Source organism: Macrobrachium rosenbergii, chromosome 58, assembly GCF_040412425.1.
Source record: "Macrobrachium rosenbergii isolate ZJJX-2024 chromosome 58, ASM4041242v1, whole genome shotgun sequence".
In the NCBI taxonomy this organism is placed as follows: Eukaryota; Metazoa; Arthropoda; class Malacostraca; order Decapoda; family Palaemonidae; genus Macrobrachium; species Macrobrachium rosenbergii.
This window is the reverse complement of record NC_089798.1, coordinates 9,069,958-9,085,196: the sequence shown is the minus strand read 5'-3', so window position 1 is coordinate 9,085,196 and position 15,239 is coordinate 9,069,958. Positions and strand designations below refer to the sequence as shown.

At 34.2% G+C, this 15,239-nt stretch overlaps 1 protein-coding gene across 2 annotated transcripts in view; it reads right to left on the bottom strand.

Moving 5' to 3' along the window:
- The window catches only part of LOC136837305 (cytosolic carboxypeptidase-like protein 5), a 513,303-nt gene extending 498,525 nt beyond the window's left edge, over positions 1–14,778 (bottom strand). Inside the window, exon 1 of one of the 2 annotated variants that reach the window (XM_067102045.1) lies at positions 14,658–14,778. In XM_067102045.1, coding sequence (XP_066958146.1) covers positions 14,658–14,727 — 70 coding nt within the window. In that variant the 5' untranslated portion in view covers positions 14,728–14,778. Of the gene's footprint in view, positions 1–2,378; positions 2,481–14,657 lie in introns of those variants that run through there. The other variant, XM_067102047.1, reaches the window with a different exon arrangement.
- Between the last annotated feature and the right edge of the window lie 461 nt (positions 14,779–15,239).

Below are 15,239 nucleotides of genomic sequence, written 5' to 3'. Positions count from 1 at the left end.
GTAACAAAGGAACGGGGGTTATTTACATTTTAGATATAGTTTTCTTAGACCTATGTGGCTTCTCCGTGATTACTGTCAGCTCAGCTCGTTTGCTGCATAAGTACACAATTTATATATTATATATATATATATATATATATATATATATATATATATACAATTATATATATATATATATATATATATATATATATATATATGTGTGTGTGTGTGTGTGTGTGTGTGTGTGTGTGAAAACGTTCTAACTATTGAGGCTCTATTTATGGTAGGTCAACGATCAAGAAAACCAAAACCAAGTAGGTAAATTCAACGTGTGATCATTTTTAATTAAGATAGTAAGTCGGCCAACTTCTCCTAACGCCACTTGCTATTCACACACATTAAGAAAGCGGCGTCTCTTCTAATGCTGTGAGCAGTCCGTACCTGAGCATCAGGAAATTTGAACTTTGGTGCCTAATTTAGATGGCATACTGTAAATTTAAAATTTCATTGATTCAAAAAAACAAACCCGGAAAGGCACCCCTCCAGAATGCGAGCTTTCAGAAAAACTAAGCATCACTGCTGTATCTTTTACCGTTATTGCTCACAGATATTTAGGTCCCTAACCCACCCACCTTACCACATCCCCGGAACGCCAAAAATCGATATCCGGATCTCCGGAACGGCTGCACGGATTTCGATAAAATTAGGACGATTAGAGACTTTAGTGGGAAATCTCTAAAGCCCACATTTCATCCCGATCGGTTGAATATTTCCAGAGTTATAAAGGGTCAAAGTCGGGGTTTTTGTGTACTTCGGCTTTACTAACCGCCAACTACTGTGGCGGTTGATATATATAAAAAAATAAAGATTAAACTATGCACTACAGGTAAGAGTTGAATAGATTATATTATTAGCCTAATTACAATGGTTTTCCCGGGTTCAGGATCAAGGCTAGTCTAGGTCTAGTCGCCACCCAAGTTAGGTAGAATAGGCTAGCGTGCCTGATTATCAAATATCTCCATATGTTCAGACATATACTAGCATACTTTCTTATAGGTCTAGTTTAATACTATGATGCCTGTAGGGGCTCTCCATCATATGTGAAGTAGGCCTACTCACTGGTTTTCGATTAGTTCTCTTTTCGCTTTCCCTTTTTCATGCACAATGTAACAGCTCTCTTCTGCTCCTCTATGATTAATGCATATTTGCTGAAGAAGAGGAAAAACACTACTGTATAATATAATAATACTTCTCTAATCTGGTAATTTAGCAATAATCAAGGGAAGCTACATTACCTCCATAAATTGTGGAAGTGAGGGAATATAAGCTTGTTGGAAAAAAATATCGTCAGTGTTGTAGTATGAGAGAGAGAGAGAGAGAGAGAGAGAGAGAGAGAGAGAGAGAGAGAGAGAGCAGCTTTAGTCTGAATGACCGCAGGAGATTATTACCATATAGGCCTATACGGTAACGTTAGTTATTGTTCGGGTACAAGGTCTCCTCCTCCTCTAGGGTCATCAATTGGAGTTCTTGATCGAAATACATGGATGGCCAAGTTTTACCTATACACGAAAATATGAAAAGAGTAAAACAGATCTGACATTTCGTAAGGTTGCACTTTATGCTCACTACACATCATCGTGTTTTTTCCTTGACATCCTGAACTACCTCCTTACCTTGATCAAATGGTTCATCATTAAATTGGCTCTTGCTTGATTAAAAAAGTACTTTTAAAGCTATATGAGTCTTAAGAGAAATTTTAAAGGACCATCGGATAAAAAACGCATGCTAGACGCTAATAAGCCTAAGAATACTGAGCCATAGAAACTTGATAGTACTACAATACATTTTCTTAAAACTTCGGGTTTTAGACCTATAAGGAAAAGAAAGAAGAAAATTGAACATTATACCACTATATCAGAGACAGAAGACCTCAGATCAAAGTGGAATTTTTGGAAAATAAACTTCGTTCTATGCTTTCAAGATCGACATATGGAAGGAATCAACTTTCCAAGCAGCGAGACCTGTCGTAGCCTTGCAAAGCATGTCACTGATATTTTACAACAGACCTAATAATGGGGTGTCTAAAATAAAAATGCATTGCGTATAAATACTATTATACTCACCAAGAGCCACAATAAACAACGTAAAATTTTATTGATAGACAGATGTAAATGCACCAATTAGAACAGGTGAGACAGAAGTAAAAACACCAATCATAACAGATGCAAGTAGTACTAGATGCCTCAACTTGGGAATACTAAACCGTTTGGCTACTCCAGGAAGACGGTTCCTTCACGCCAAAATGCAGGGAATTCATTGCTTAAAAAAAAAAAAAACTGCCATTAACGCTTTTCGAGAACTATGTTAAATTAGACTTAAAACTTAACTCAACAAACCTTTGGTTCGCGTTAATGAAGAGCGGGTAACTTGACACTTGTCGAAAACAGTGTGCACTGTCAGTCTCGCATCCGCTCGCTACTGCAAAACTTTCAAGGCTCATGATCATTCATGGCACCAGCTCAAGATTTAAATGACTTCCGTAGATAAAAAGTTGTTAAGAGAGGGGCTTGTTAATTGCATTAGATTTCCAAAATATTGTAGTAACTGGAAATGTAATGGAAAAATGAGACGTTTGATTCTCATCTAGATAAAAAAAATGTTACGTAAGATAAGGGACGAATTCACAAACATTAAGAAAGCGGCGTCTCTTCTAATGCTGGAGCAGTCCGTACCTGAGCATCAGGAAATTTGAACTTTGGTGCCTAATTTAGATGGTATACTGTAACTTTAAAATTTCATTAATTCAAAAAACAAACCCCCGAAAGGCACCCCTCCAGAATACAAGCTTTCAGAAAAACTAAGCATCACGGCTGTATCTTTTACCGTTATTGCTCCACAGATATGTTAGGTCTCTCATCCGCCACCACCACATACCCTGAACGCCAAAAATCGATATCTGGATCTCCGGAACGGCTTAACGGATTTCGAAGAAATTTGGCACAATTAGAGACCTTACTGGGAAACCTCTAAAGCCAGAGTTTCATCTCGATCGGTTGCATATTTCCAGGGTTATGAAGGGCCAAAGTCGGGGTTTTTGTGTACTCCTGGTGGCTGCTGCCAACTGGCAGTTGATATATATATATATATACCGCCAACATATATATATATATATATTTATATATATATATATATATATATATATATATATATATATATATATATATATATATATATATATATATATATATATATGTATATATAGCCATTGTTATTATTAGGAGGTGGCTAGAGAGAAAAATCACACAACACTCACTTAAATATCAGGTGTTTCATTCTTTATCCCCGACACACATGTACTGTACAGTCATGCTCAAATCTGAGGCGACATGATTCTTTTTGTATCGTCCAAAATCTCAGACTCAACGTAATGTTGCCAAGTAGTGTTAAATTTTTTTTTATTTCCAATATCATACATGTCGACAAGTTGGCGAATTCACAGCTAGTATTATTTTCCCTATGGTTATATAAATATGTCCCATTTATGCATTGGTATAATTCGTAACCTGCGTGATTTGAACTAATTTTTTTTACATTGCTTTGCTCATGGCACGGTGTGATAAGGTTAGCGGTGACGTCAGTGACAGCGCGCTTAACGTACTTTTCGGGTTGCTCAACGTAACTACCTCTGCAGCATCATATCAGTAGACCCAATAAGTTCAACAGTCATAACATTTACAGAATAGGAATATCAATTACAACAAGTTTTCTTTGAATGCTGAAGTTTTGTGCTGTGTTCAAGCTGCCTTTATGTTGTGAAATGATTTATAGACCTAAAAAAATAATCTAAGCCTTCTGAGACGTAATCTCTATTACTAAAGAATTTGTTCATAGAGATTACCTGTTCTTTAAAGAACGAAAGATGATGATGATTTAAATTATATGGAGAATATGGCTATCAATCGTAATATCTATTAGTATTAATATCAAGATTTTCTTTCATTCCCGTCAAAAAAGTCATCCAGAAAACACACCTTTCAATCTCTGCAAACACAATTACTTATTGTCCTTCTCATTCCTGTACACACCACCCCACACTTTACACACACACACACACACACACACACACACACACACACACACACACACACACACATATATATATATATATATATATATATATATATATATATATATATATATATATATATATATATATATATATATACTGAATCATGATGCACTTGTGGTGTATGTTATAACAGACAACACATCTACTTCTACACTTCTTGTCCAAAAGGCTAAAACTATATTTTCCCACATATTATCCTCTGCTGACTGTTGTTTCAGCCATTGACTAAACAGCTATCACTTGGCCCATAATACTTCAGTGGAGAAAATACACCGCAATAGATACGCAAATGCAGAAGAAATTTAAGATTAAAAGCTAAAATCCAAATAAAAAGTAGAAATTAACAAAGAATTCGACAATTCACGACGATTTTCCGTAATGCTTACAATACTGTACCCATTTCTTATGAGATTTTGTGTGGCCTGTAATGGAGGTTTGCTCAGCTGGAGAGGGGAACATGCATCGTTTAAAGGCACCTGTAGGCTGCTGCATAAAACAGCTCACTGATTGATGAACCAGAAGCTGCTTATAGCAATTATGGACGCTGTCTTCAGAGTATGTTCGATTCACTTCGTACTTGGATTTCTGTTTTAAATTTTTGATTGTACTGGCTCTTATACTGGAATGTAGTTTCCTTGTAGATCTACAGAATTACTGTAACCCGGATAATAGCCAGCAGTTAACAGGCAGAAGAAAATAAATCGTTCACACAAAAATATGTATTATAATCATTCTAAATTATCATGAAAATAATATTTACACACACACACATACACACACACATATATATATATATATATATATATATAATATATATATATATATATATATATATATATATATATATATATATATATATATATATATATATATATATATATATATATATATATATAGTTTTCTTGAAGACAGTTACCTGTTAAACAGACATTAGGAATGGGTCATTATTTACACATACACACACACACACATATATATATATATATATATATATATATATATATATATATATATATATATATATATATATATATATATATATATATAGTTTCTTGAAGACAGTTACCTGTTAAACAGACATTAGGAATTGGTCATTATTTACACTAATATAGTTTCAAAGACAACGTCTGTCAGCCCTAAAAGTTAAGTTGTTCATCTCCGTGATTAATGCAATTTTAATATTGAAAGAAAGAGAAGACTAAGCCTGACATATACTTAGTCAAAGGAATGACTGAACATCTCCACAGGTAATGTAAGAGAATAATAAAAAACAAAGATGGACTTACTGCACCGGCACTTGATGACGACAACGACAAAAAAGCGTATTTCTACAACTGAAGTTTCATGAGGGAAAAATGTTATTAAATTGCTGTCATAACGAGGCAAACTTGGACTCTGACTTAAAAACATCTCTCAGGTTTGTACCCTCAACAAGACTGCGAATAAATGGCAGGATTATTAAACAAAGGTTCGTTGTGCTGAAGGTACAAAATACTTGCAGCCACGAAAGCGAAGTAGGGCCTGAGCAGCCCTGCTTCTGGAGGCTAGTGGTGGCGTTAGGAGCGGAAGGAAACCCTCTAAGGTCCCAAGCTCCCGTTCCCTCCTCCCATCCCGAAAACTTCAAAGGCTGGGAAGCCAGAATCATGGGATCTGAACTTTGGCTATAAATCGGCGGATGACTTATGCCGCGATAATTTAAGGGAGCGAGAATATGCAGGGCGGTGCTGCCACACCTTCCTTTCAGCATACAGATGAAGAGGCGTGAAGAACGGTAAGGAGGAGGAGGAGGGGGAGGGGGAGAAGGGGCGCAGGTCCTACTCCGCTTTCTCCATTTCAGTCTTCGAGTTTTATAAAACCTTTTCCTTTTGGCTGAGATCCCTTGACTCTTGCGTTTTCCAATCAACGCCAAAAAGGTCTTCCATAACCGGATTTTTTGTTTTCATGGTGGATAAAAGCGAGTAAAATTATAAGGATCTCTTCCTATTTCACCATTCCTGAATGAAGAAATGTATTTGAACAACACTGAAAGGAATTAAACACCAATGCTGGATACATTAGTTAAGGTAGAGATGAAATTCACGAAGTAACGCGCATTTGTAAGCACAGGAACGCACTCACAGCCGCACTGTTCACTAAATGAAAATTGAAAAGCAATAAACCTGCCCTAATTTTCGTGCTCCCCACATTGAAACATTCATTCTATAAACGTCCATCAAACTTGGCCCATTTCGAGGATTACAAGCGCGTGTCCTACTAAAACAGTGAACATTCACGAAAGTCTATTACGTTAACATGGAAAAAGGAATTAGGTTACGCGAAAATGTTTTGAGTTGTTTCTCGGACGCTGCTGCTTCAGGGCTCCAACGGTGACACCTTTGCTGTAACGCAGGACGCCGCAATGACTTCGTTGGAAAGAGGTCTCTGAAATCTAGTTATTAAACAAAAAGAAGCCAATTTCTTCTTTTTAGCAAAATCCTTTATCTAGTGTAACATAACCACCTACAGATGAACCATTTGGTTAGTTAGGAGACATCAGTCGACTATTTGAAAACAGAACGTTCAGAAATGCATTCGAAAGCCAGTTTCAAAACACTTAAGCGTAAAGGTACTCGCTCAGAATAAATGACATTTGAACTTTCTAACAGTATAAAGCATAAACTACGGTGAATTTTTTGAGTACAAAATGTAACAATCGACATCAGTCATAAGTGTATGTGTCCGTGTGTGTGTGTGTGTGTGAGAGAGAGAGAGAGAGAGAGAGAGAGAGAGAGAGAGTGTACCAACAACGACTCATATATATATATATATATATATATATATATATATATATATATATATATATATATATATATATATATATATATATATATATATATATATCTACATACTGTAACTGCATATACATACATACCACTACAAGCACAAGCTAAAACCATATATATATATATATATATATATATATATATATATATATATATATATATATATATATATATATATATATATATATATATATATATTTATACATATAGATATACATACATACATACCACTACATACATACAACTAAAACCCATTAAGCTAAAAACCATATATATATATATATATATATATATATATATATATATATATATATATATATATATAATAAATATATATTATATAAATAAAATACGTTCTATTCATTTATTTATTTGCTATCCCGTGAGTAATGAGGTTACTTCCTCAAACGAATTTCAAGTAGACCGAAGCACCAACGGAAGTCCTGACGGACTGATAAAATGAAGATTTCTAAACCAGTCCTCGTGTTCCACGTGACCACTGTTCTAAAAGCATACAAGCAATTCTCGAGGTTTGCCAGGAAGGTTTGCCTTTGCTTTGATTTTCTTGATCGACTATTGTAGAATATATAAATTTTTATATATATAAACACATTAAAAAATACCAGGCAAAGTAAACATCTACTAAGTCCCTTAGAGGCTGGAAGTGTAGGTATTCCACAGAGCTTTACTAGTAACTACAAAAATTTCAAAAGGAAACGTTATATGGTCAAAGATGCTTCACTGTTTTTTTCAGACGTTCACTGCTGTTTCTGCCAAATAGAAAAAACTGCCTAAAGAGTATAAGTTAAAGAAAATATGAAGGAACAAGCAGCCATCCAAACTGGAAACGTTATTCTTATTTGACGCGCAATGACAGGACCAATTATAACACACTGCCATATTATACTCTCAAATTACCCTCATAGTGGCGTGAAAGCAATGCTCGAATATTCAGCTAAGGCTTAATATCGGTGTGTATGTGGCTAGAAGCATTACAGTTGTACGTTATTCCTTTGAATCTTTACATAACTTGTCTTGTCTGAACCCGTCCTTTATATTCATTTGACGTTAAACTAAATACATTTGTATATATGAATAATAATTAACCTAGTGATCAAGATTTGGGAGACAGAGAGAGGCAATCAATAAATAAAATTCTTTCATCGGATTTATATTCTAATGACGTTACGAACAAGTTAATGAAGTATCACTAATAATAATAATAGTTCAACAATGCGGCCATGCACAGCTTTTATTCCTTTTCTGACAAAATTATGAAAAATGGACTGGTACCTAAGTACCCATTCTACTTTTGCTTTAACACTGATGCTACCAATGAACTGGGCGAACTTTCTGTACGGTGAGACCTAGAAGTAGGTAGTATTCAGAATGACTCCCCCTCAAAGGCCGGGAAAGAGATGTTGTTAATATTAAAGGTCAATTAAAACATTATGCTTGTGATGTTTGCGCAAGTTGTGCCGTTCACTGCGCCTCTGCTCCTCGCCCCTCGTACACCTCTCTCCGCCAATATAGCAGCCCTCTCTGGCCCTCTGTCCACAGAATCTCCGCTTTCTTTGGCTTTTTCTTCCCATTCATTCATTTGCAAAGATACAGATTGCTATGCAGCGCCGGAGCAGCAAAAGAGGTCTTCCAGATATTTTCCTCCCTCTGTGTACCTTTCAATATGGTATTCCAAGAAATTATAAACAATGCAGCATCCTAACGTTTCAAGTACAAGAAGGCAGACACTGGTGTAATGGAGCTTACAGAAAAAAGATAATTAGATGGTGTTCACTTCCCACTGCTTCCGTTGACTAACACTCATTCAAGTCTTCCGCAAAGGACCACAGAAAAATTAAGAAAACACTGAGAATAACGTTTAAATATAACGCTCCCTACGTTCAGTCCAGACGCCATAACGTTTGCTTAACCAGCGATAGGATCCAGCTTCAATTTCGGACCGCGGCGGAAGTTTTATGCGCTCTCAGTTGAAGCGTTAAAACTTGCCGTGCTTCTGTTAACCTAAGCAGCATAACGGTTACCTGGTAGTCATTCGAATAAAGGCATGATAGCAACTTCATCTCACATGACTTGTTGAGAAACGAAAGGCTAACACAATCTGGAACTACTCCCCTCTAAGTGGCAAATAGTAAAACATGTTCCAGAGAAGTGGTACACAGATGTTTAGTTTGACAAACAGAAGGTATGAACATAGGCTACTAACTGTTAAACGACAATCAAAGTAAGGTATCTATGTGGCAGGAGAAATGTGATGCCTCAAGGCGGTCGGGAATACACCTTTGGTTCATTTCTTCCTTTTGGCACTTTGCATTTAAACGTGTTCCTGTGAATATGAATATATATATATATATATATATATATATATATATATATATATATATATATATATATATATATATATATATATATATATATATATATATATATATATATATATATATATATATATATATATATCAAAACAATATATATATATTCATAGATATATATAATTATATAATATATATATATACATATATATAATATATATATATATATATATATATATATATATATATATATATATATATATATATATATATATATATATACACACAGTATATATACACTTGAGTGATTCGGCCTTATGAAACATCACACTTACCCTCTTGTCATATGGAAACCTTACTTTGTTTATTGTTTAACCGTTTGTAGCCTAAGTCCTACCTTCCATTTGTCATCCTAAACACCTGAGCTGAAATTCTATTTACTGTGCACAACTTCTCTTGTACAAGTTTTATTAGGACAAAACCAATCATGGAAATAACTTTTGAGCGTGTAACATATACATACATACATCCATACATACATACATACATATATTATATATATACATATATATATATATATATATATATATATATATATATATATATATATATATATATATATATATAAAGACAAAATCCACGATGGAAAGAGAAACAATGGAGTGCTGCGAGGCCTTTTGACTTGTGGTCCCCTACTTAGCAGACTGAAGAAATATAAAAATAAGTTTAAAAAAAAACTCATATAAATGACATATGGGGATTACAAGGAAAAAATATGTACCTGGAATCCAACACAATTGAGGAATTAGTAGAACTGCCAAAACAGGGTTAAATATTTAAGAGGTTTTCCAAAGGATTAGGATCAACCATTCAAAAGCAGGGACAGGACAATTAAAAGATTAGACAAGGCGGTGACTGGCCACCAAAAAATGTTATAAAAGTACAACTCAATAATTCTCTTTTTTTGTAAGCAATAACAATTTTTGTAAGATGAACATTTTTACAAATAAAAAATTATATTAAACATACAAATACATAGAAAATATATATAAGGTAACTAATTTGTAATTAAGTCAGTGATTTTATCTTTTAGGTTATTCTTGAACATTTTTCTGATACAGGGGTAAGGTTAAAATTACAGCTGGAAGTAAGCTGTATAATAGTGAATTCCAAAAGGTTTCTTGAAGAGAAGTCTTTTGATCCGGCAATCGCTGAACTTTCAGTCCAATTCATCTCGTGAGAGTTTTCACTTAAATGAATGAATATAGCATTGGATGTTTGTCCAGTTTTGACTGAATACTTATGTTACTTAACATGTACTTCCAAATCTTTGCTAGATTGGCCTATATAAAAAGAGGGGCAATCCAAACATGGAATTTTATATATTATATGTTGTTTTCTTTAGGGCTATTTTTATCAACATTCCTTTTAGTGTGTTGTTATATCAAAAACGAGGTTAACATTATAAAATTTTAACAATGATTTTATGTTTTTCAAAACCACTAAAATAAGGCAAGCTAAGAATGTTCTTAGGGATTTCTTTCTCCATGTTACTTTCACTATAACACTTTGTGGGCTTATTATAACAAATATCTAGTATATGTGAAGGATAACATAAGTCTGTCCCTATTTTTCTTATGTATTCGATTTCTTGATCCAAATACTGGGGACTGACAATGCGCAAACTCGCAAAAACAGAAGAAAAAATTGATATTTTGATATTAAGGTGATGGCCTGAATAAAAATGGACATAAGTTAAGTTGTTGGTTGGTTTCCTTTAAATACTGAATTTGCATTGAAATGGTTCTCTGTGTATTAAAACATCTAAGAAAGTGAAGCAATTGTCTTTTTCTAATTCTAAAGTAAACTTAATGGTTATTCAAATTAGAGAGTAAATCATTTACATCAATACCAGTAAGCAAAACGGCTAAAATATCAACATATCTATACCACTTTAAAGGAATATAAATGATATTAGGTAATATTGTTTTTCAAAGAATTCCATATACAAGTTTGAGAGGACTCGCTGCGACAAGAAATTTATGGAAAACTTCGTAGGAATACAGATGCCCTAACGAGGATATTCGACAGAAAACTAAAAAATCTTATTGATAGCAGTGACTGGACCAACAGTGCACGTAATGATTGCGTTATAAACTTATCAAGCAAACAAATAGGTGAAAATGTTGTACGTGCACTCGGGTATGGTTTATCCTTCTTTACATCGAGTAGACCCTCTGCTTTAATGATTGCGCCGTCCCTGTGTATATTTGAAAAATTTTGTGATCTTCCTCAAAATCATGTGGACACAATTAAAGGTATTTTTTATGGAGCTGCCAATGTTAGGCATGAAAGTAATTTTCCTGCTCGCTATAAGAAAAGTTTGACCGATCTTAAAAAAGACAATACAATCTACATCACAAGAGCTGATACGTCGAATAGTATTGTAATTTTAGATAAAGCTGACTACATGTCACGTATGCAAGCCCTACTGGATGATGATATGACCTACAAAAACCTAACAAAAAATCCCCTTGATCAAGTCGTAAAGAATTTCAATAGCGTAGCGAAAAAAATCCTTAAAGATAAAAAAGAACTGATAGGTCATTTGTCAGTAAAACTCCTCTCGTTACCTTACTTGTACGGATTAGTAAAAACACACAAAGAAAATAATCCTATGCGGCCTAGTATCAGCAGTGTTGGCTCAATATCATATAAACTTTCGAAATATATTACCAAGCTCTTGTCTCCGTTACTTGGAACCATCTGCGATTCTCGCATACATAATTGTCTAGATTTAGTTGATAAATTAAACAAAATAACTTTTTACCCCACTGACAGATTCGTTAGTTTTGATGTTTGTTTTCTTTTTAGTAAAGTCCCTATAGATTCTATTTTAGAGTATCCTACTAATGAACTAATCATTCATGAACTACCTCAACCTGTAAGTCATATTATTTCACACACTAGGTTGTGCATTTGTGAATGTAAGTTTATATTCAATGGTGAATATAAACTTTATTCCCACTTCTCTCAAACTTGTATATGGAATTCTTTGAAAAACGATATTTACCTAATATCATTTATACTCCTTTAAAGTGGTATAGATATGTTGACGATATTTTAGCTGTTTTGCCTGCTGGTATTGATGTAAATGATTTACTCTCTAATTTGAACAACCATTAAGTTTACTTTAGAATTAGAAAAAGACAATTGCCTCCCTTTCTTTGATGTTTTAATACACAGAGAATCATTTCAATGCAACCAGCAACTTAACTAATGCCCATTTTTATTCAGGCCATCACTTTAATATCATAATATAAGTTTTTTCTTCTATGTTTTTGCGAGCTTTGTGCATATTGTCAGTCACCAGTATTTGGATCAAGAAATCGAGTACATAAGAAAAATAGGGACAGATTTATGTTATCCTTCACATATATTAGATAGCTGTTATAATAAAGCCCACAAAAAATGTTATAGTGAAAGTAACATAGGGAAAGAAAACCCTAAGAACGTTCTTAGCTTGCCTTATTTTAGTGGTTTTGAAAACATAAAATCAGTGTTAAAACCTTTTAATGTCAACCTCGTTTTTTCTTATAATAACACACTAAAAGGAATGTTAATAAAAATAGCCATAAAGAAAACAACAACATAAAATATAAAATTCCATGTTTGGACTGCCCCTCTTTTTATATTGGCCAGTCTAGCAAAGATTTAGATGTACGTATTAAGCAACATAAGTATTCAGTCAAAACTGGACAAACATCCAATGCTATATTCATTCATTTAAGTGAAAACTCTCACAGGATAAATTGGACTGAAAGTTCAGTGACTGTCAGATCGAAAGACTTCTCTTCAAGAAGCTGTGATTTTAACCTTAGCCCTGACATATGTTATTTGGACCCCCGTATTAGAAAAATGTTCAAGAATGACCTAAAAGATAAAATCACTGACTTAATTACAAATTAGTTACCTTATACATATTTTCTATGCATTCGTATGTTTAATATAATTTTTTATTTGTAAAAATGTTTGTCTTGCAAAAACTTTTATTGTTTACGAAAAAAAAGAGACTTACTGAGTTGTACTTTTATAATATTTTTTGGTGGCCAGTCATCTCCTTGTCTAATCTTTTAATAGTCCTGTCCCTGTTTTTGAATGGTTGATCCTAATCCTTTGGAAAACTTCTTAAATATTTAACCCTGTTTTGGCAGTTCTACTAATCTTCAATTGTTTTGGATTCCAGGTACATATTTTTTCCTTTGTAATCTCCATCTGTCATTTATATGAGCTTTCTTTGTAAACTTATTTATATATTTCTTCAGTCATCTAAGTAAGCGACGACAAGTCGAAGAGCCTCGCAGCACTCCACTGTTTCTCTTTCCTTCGTGGATTTTGTCTTTGTTTATATGTTCATCACGTTCCATATTTTCGTGATTCAGTTATACATAAATAAATAAATAAATAAATAAATAAATAAATAAATATATATATATATATATATATATATATATATATATATATATATATATATATATATATATATAGAGAGAGAGAGAGAGAGAGAGAGAGAGAGAGAGAGATTATATTGGGTGATTCCATGTAAAAAAAAAAAACTGCTGTCACACCCATGTGCAAACATTAACTGCTGAAACAGCTGAAGCCTCGGTGCAGAAAACTTCGCTAACATTATCCGCTTCATATACCTAATCAGGTGATCAATAAAAAGTAAGTCAACGCTCCTGTCACATGCTGCATCACTCACTTTTGCCTAGCAGGCACTTTTGCATTTCCTGCTTACCACCTCATCATTTCCGTATTTCGCACTGATAATATTGCGAGACCTTTTGTAACAGGTAAGGGCATCGCAAAACTACCTTAACCACTGAGAGAGAGAGAGAGAGAGAGAGAGAGAGAGAGAGAGAGAGAGAGAGAGAGAGAAAACATATCCTACTAATGCCTAGTTAATGAACGAAAAACGAATAGCTTATTAAAGTATCGTAATTCGAGTGCATGGTGAAAAGAAACAAGTAAAAAATGCTCCAAAGTTTCTTCGGCGCAATCGAGTTTTCTGTACAGCGTATAATACTGTATGAGCCGTGGCACATTAAACTTTCAGCCACGGCCCGGTGGTAGCCTGTCCTGTAGCGTTGCCAGACGCACGACCGTGGCTAACTTTAACCGTAAATAAAATAAAAACTACTGAGGCTAGAGGGCTGCAATTTGGTATGCTTAATAATTGGAGAGTGGATGATCAACATACCAATTTGCAGCTCTCTAGCTTCAGTAGTTTTTAAGATCTGAGGGCGGGCAGAAAAAATGCGGACAGAAAAAGTGCGAACGGACAGACAACGCCATCGCAATAGTTTTCTATTACAGAAAACTAAAACTTACCTGTCTCGAATGCAGCATCGAAACACAGGTGTCCTCTTTTGGCTTTGCCAGAGCACCCAGGTGGTCTCATCACCTGCCGATTGATGTTGGTCAGGTGACCTTCATTCTCACTGTCGTCTGTGTCTGTTGGGGAGAAACAACATAAACACCGTTACTAGAGAAGCAGAAAAAAGAGCAACATTTGCAAATAAATTAGGGTATAAGAAGGAGGGGAGAAAAATTGAGTTGTGGAAGATTCTGATACTCCGATATTGTTAACTACTAATATGCTATATATTTTGTAAAATAAAGCTTTAAATCACGTCTCTTGTTTGTAAACGTTCAATCTACAAAATAATGAAATTTTGATGTCATTTCACGTTTTCCTGCGAGGACTTATGGCATAATGAGACTGGAAAGATCATCAGTGTTCTGTCAACTTGTATCGCAACAAAAAGGCGTATCGATGCTGGGCAATAATTACTTACTATAAAAATTTAAACCAATCCAGTCTTGACAAAATCATCATAAATCATTCGTTCGCTCATTACATACCTTACCAATACATTCCTGACTACATCGATCGTCACTGCTATAAAAATT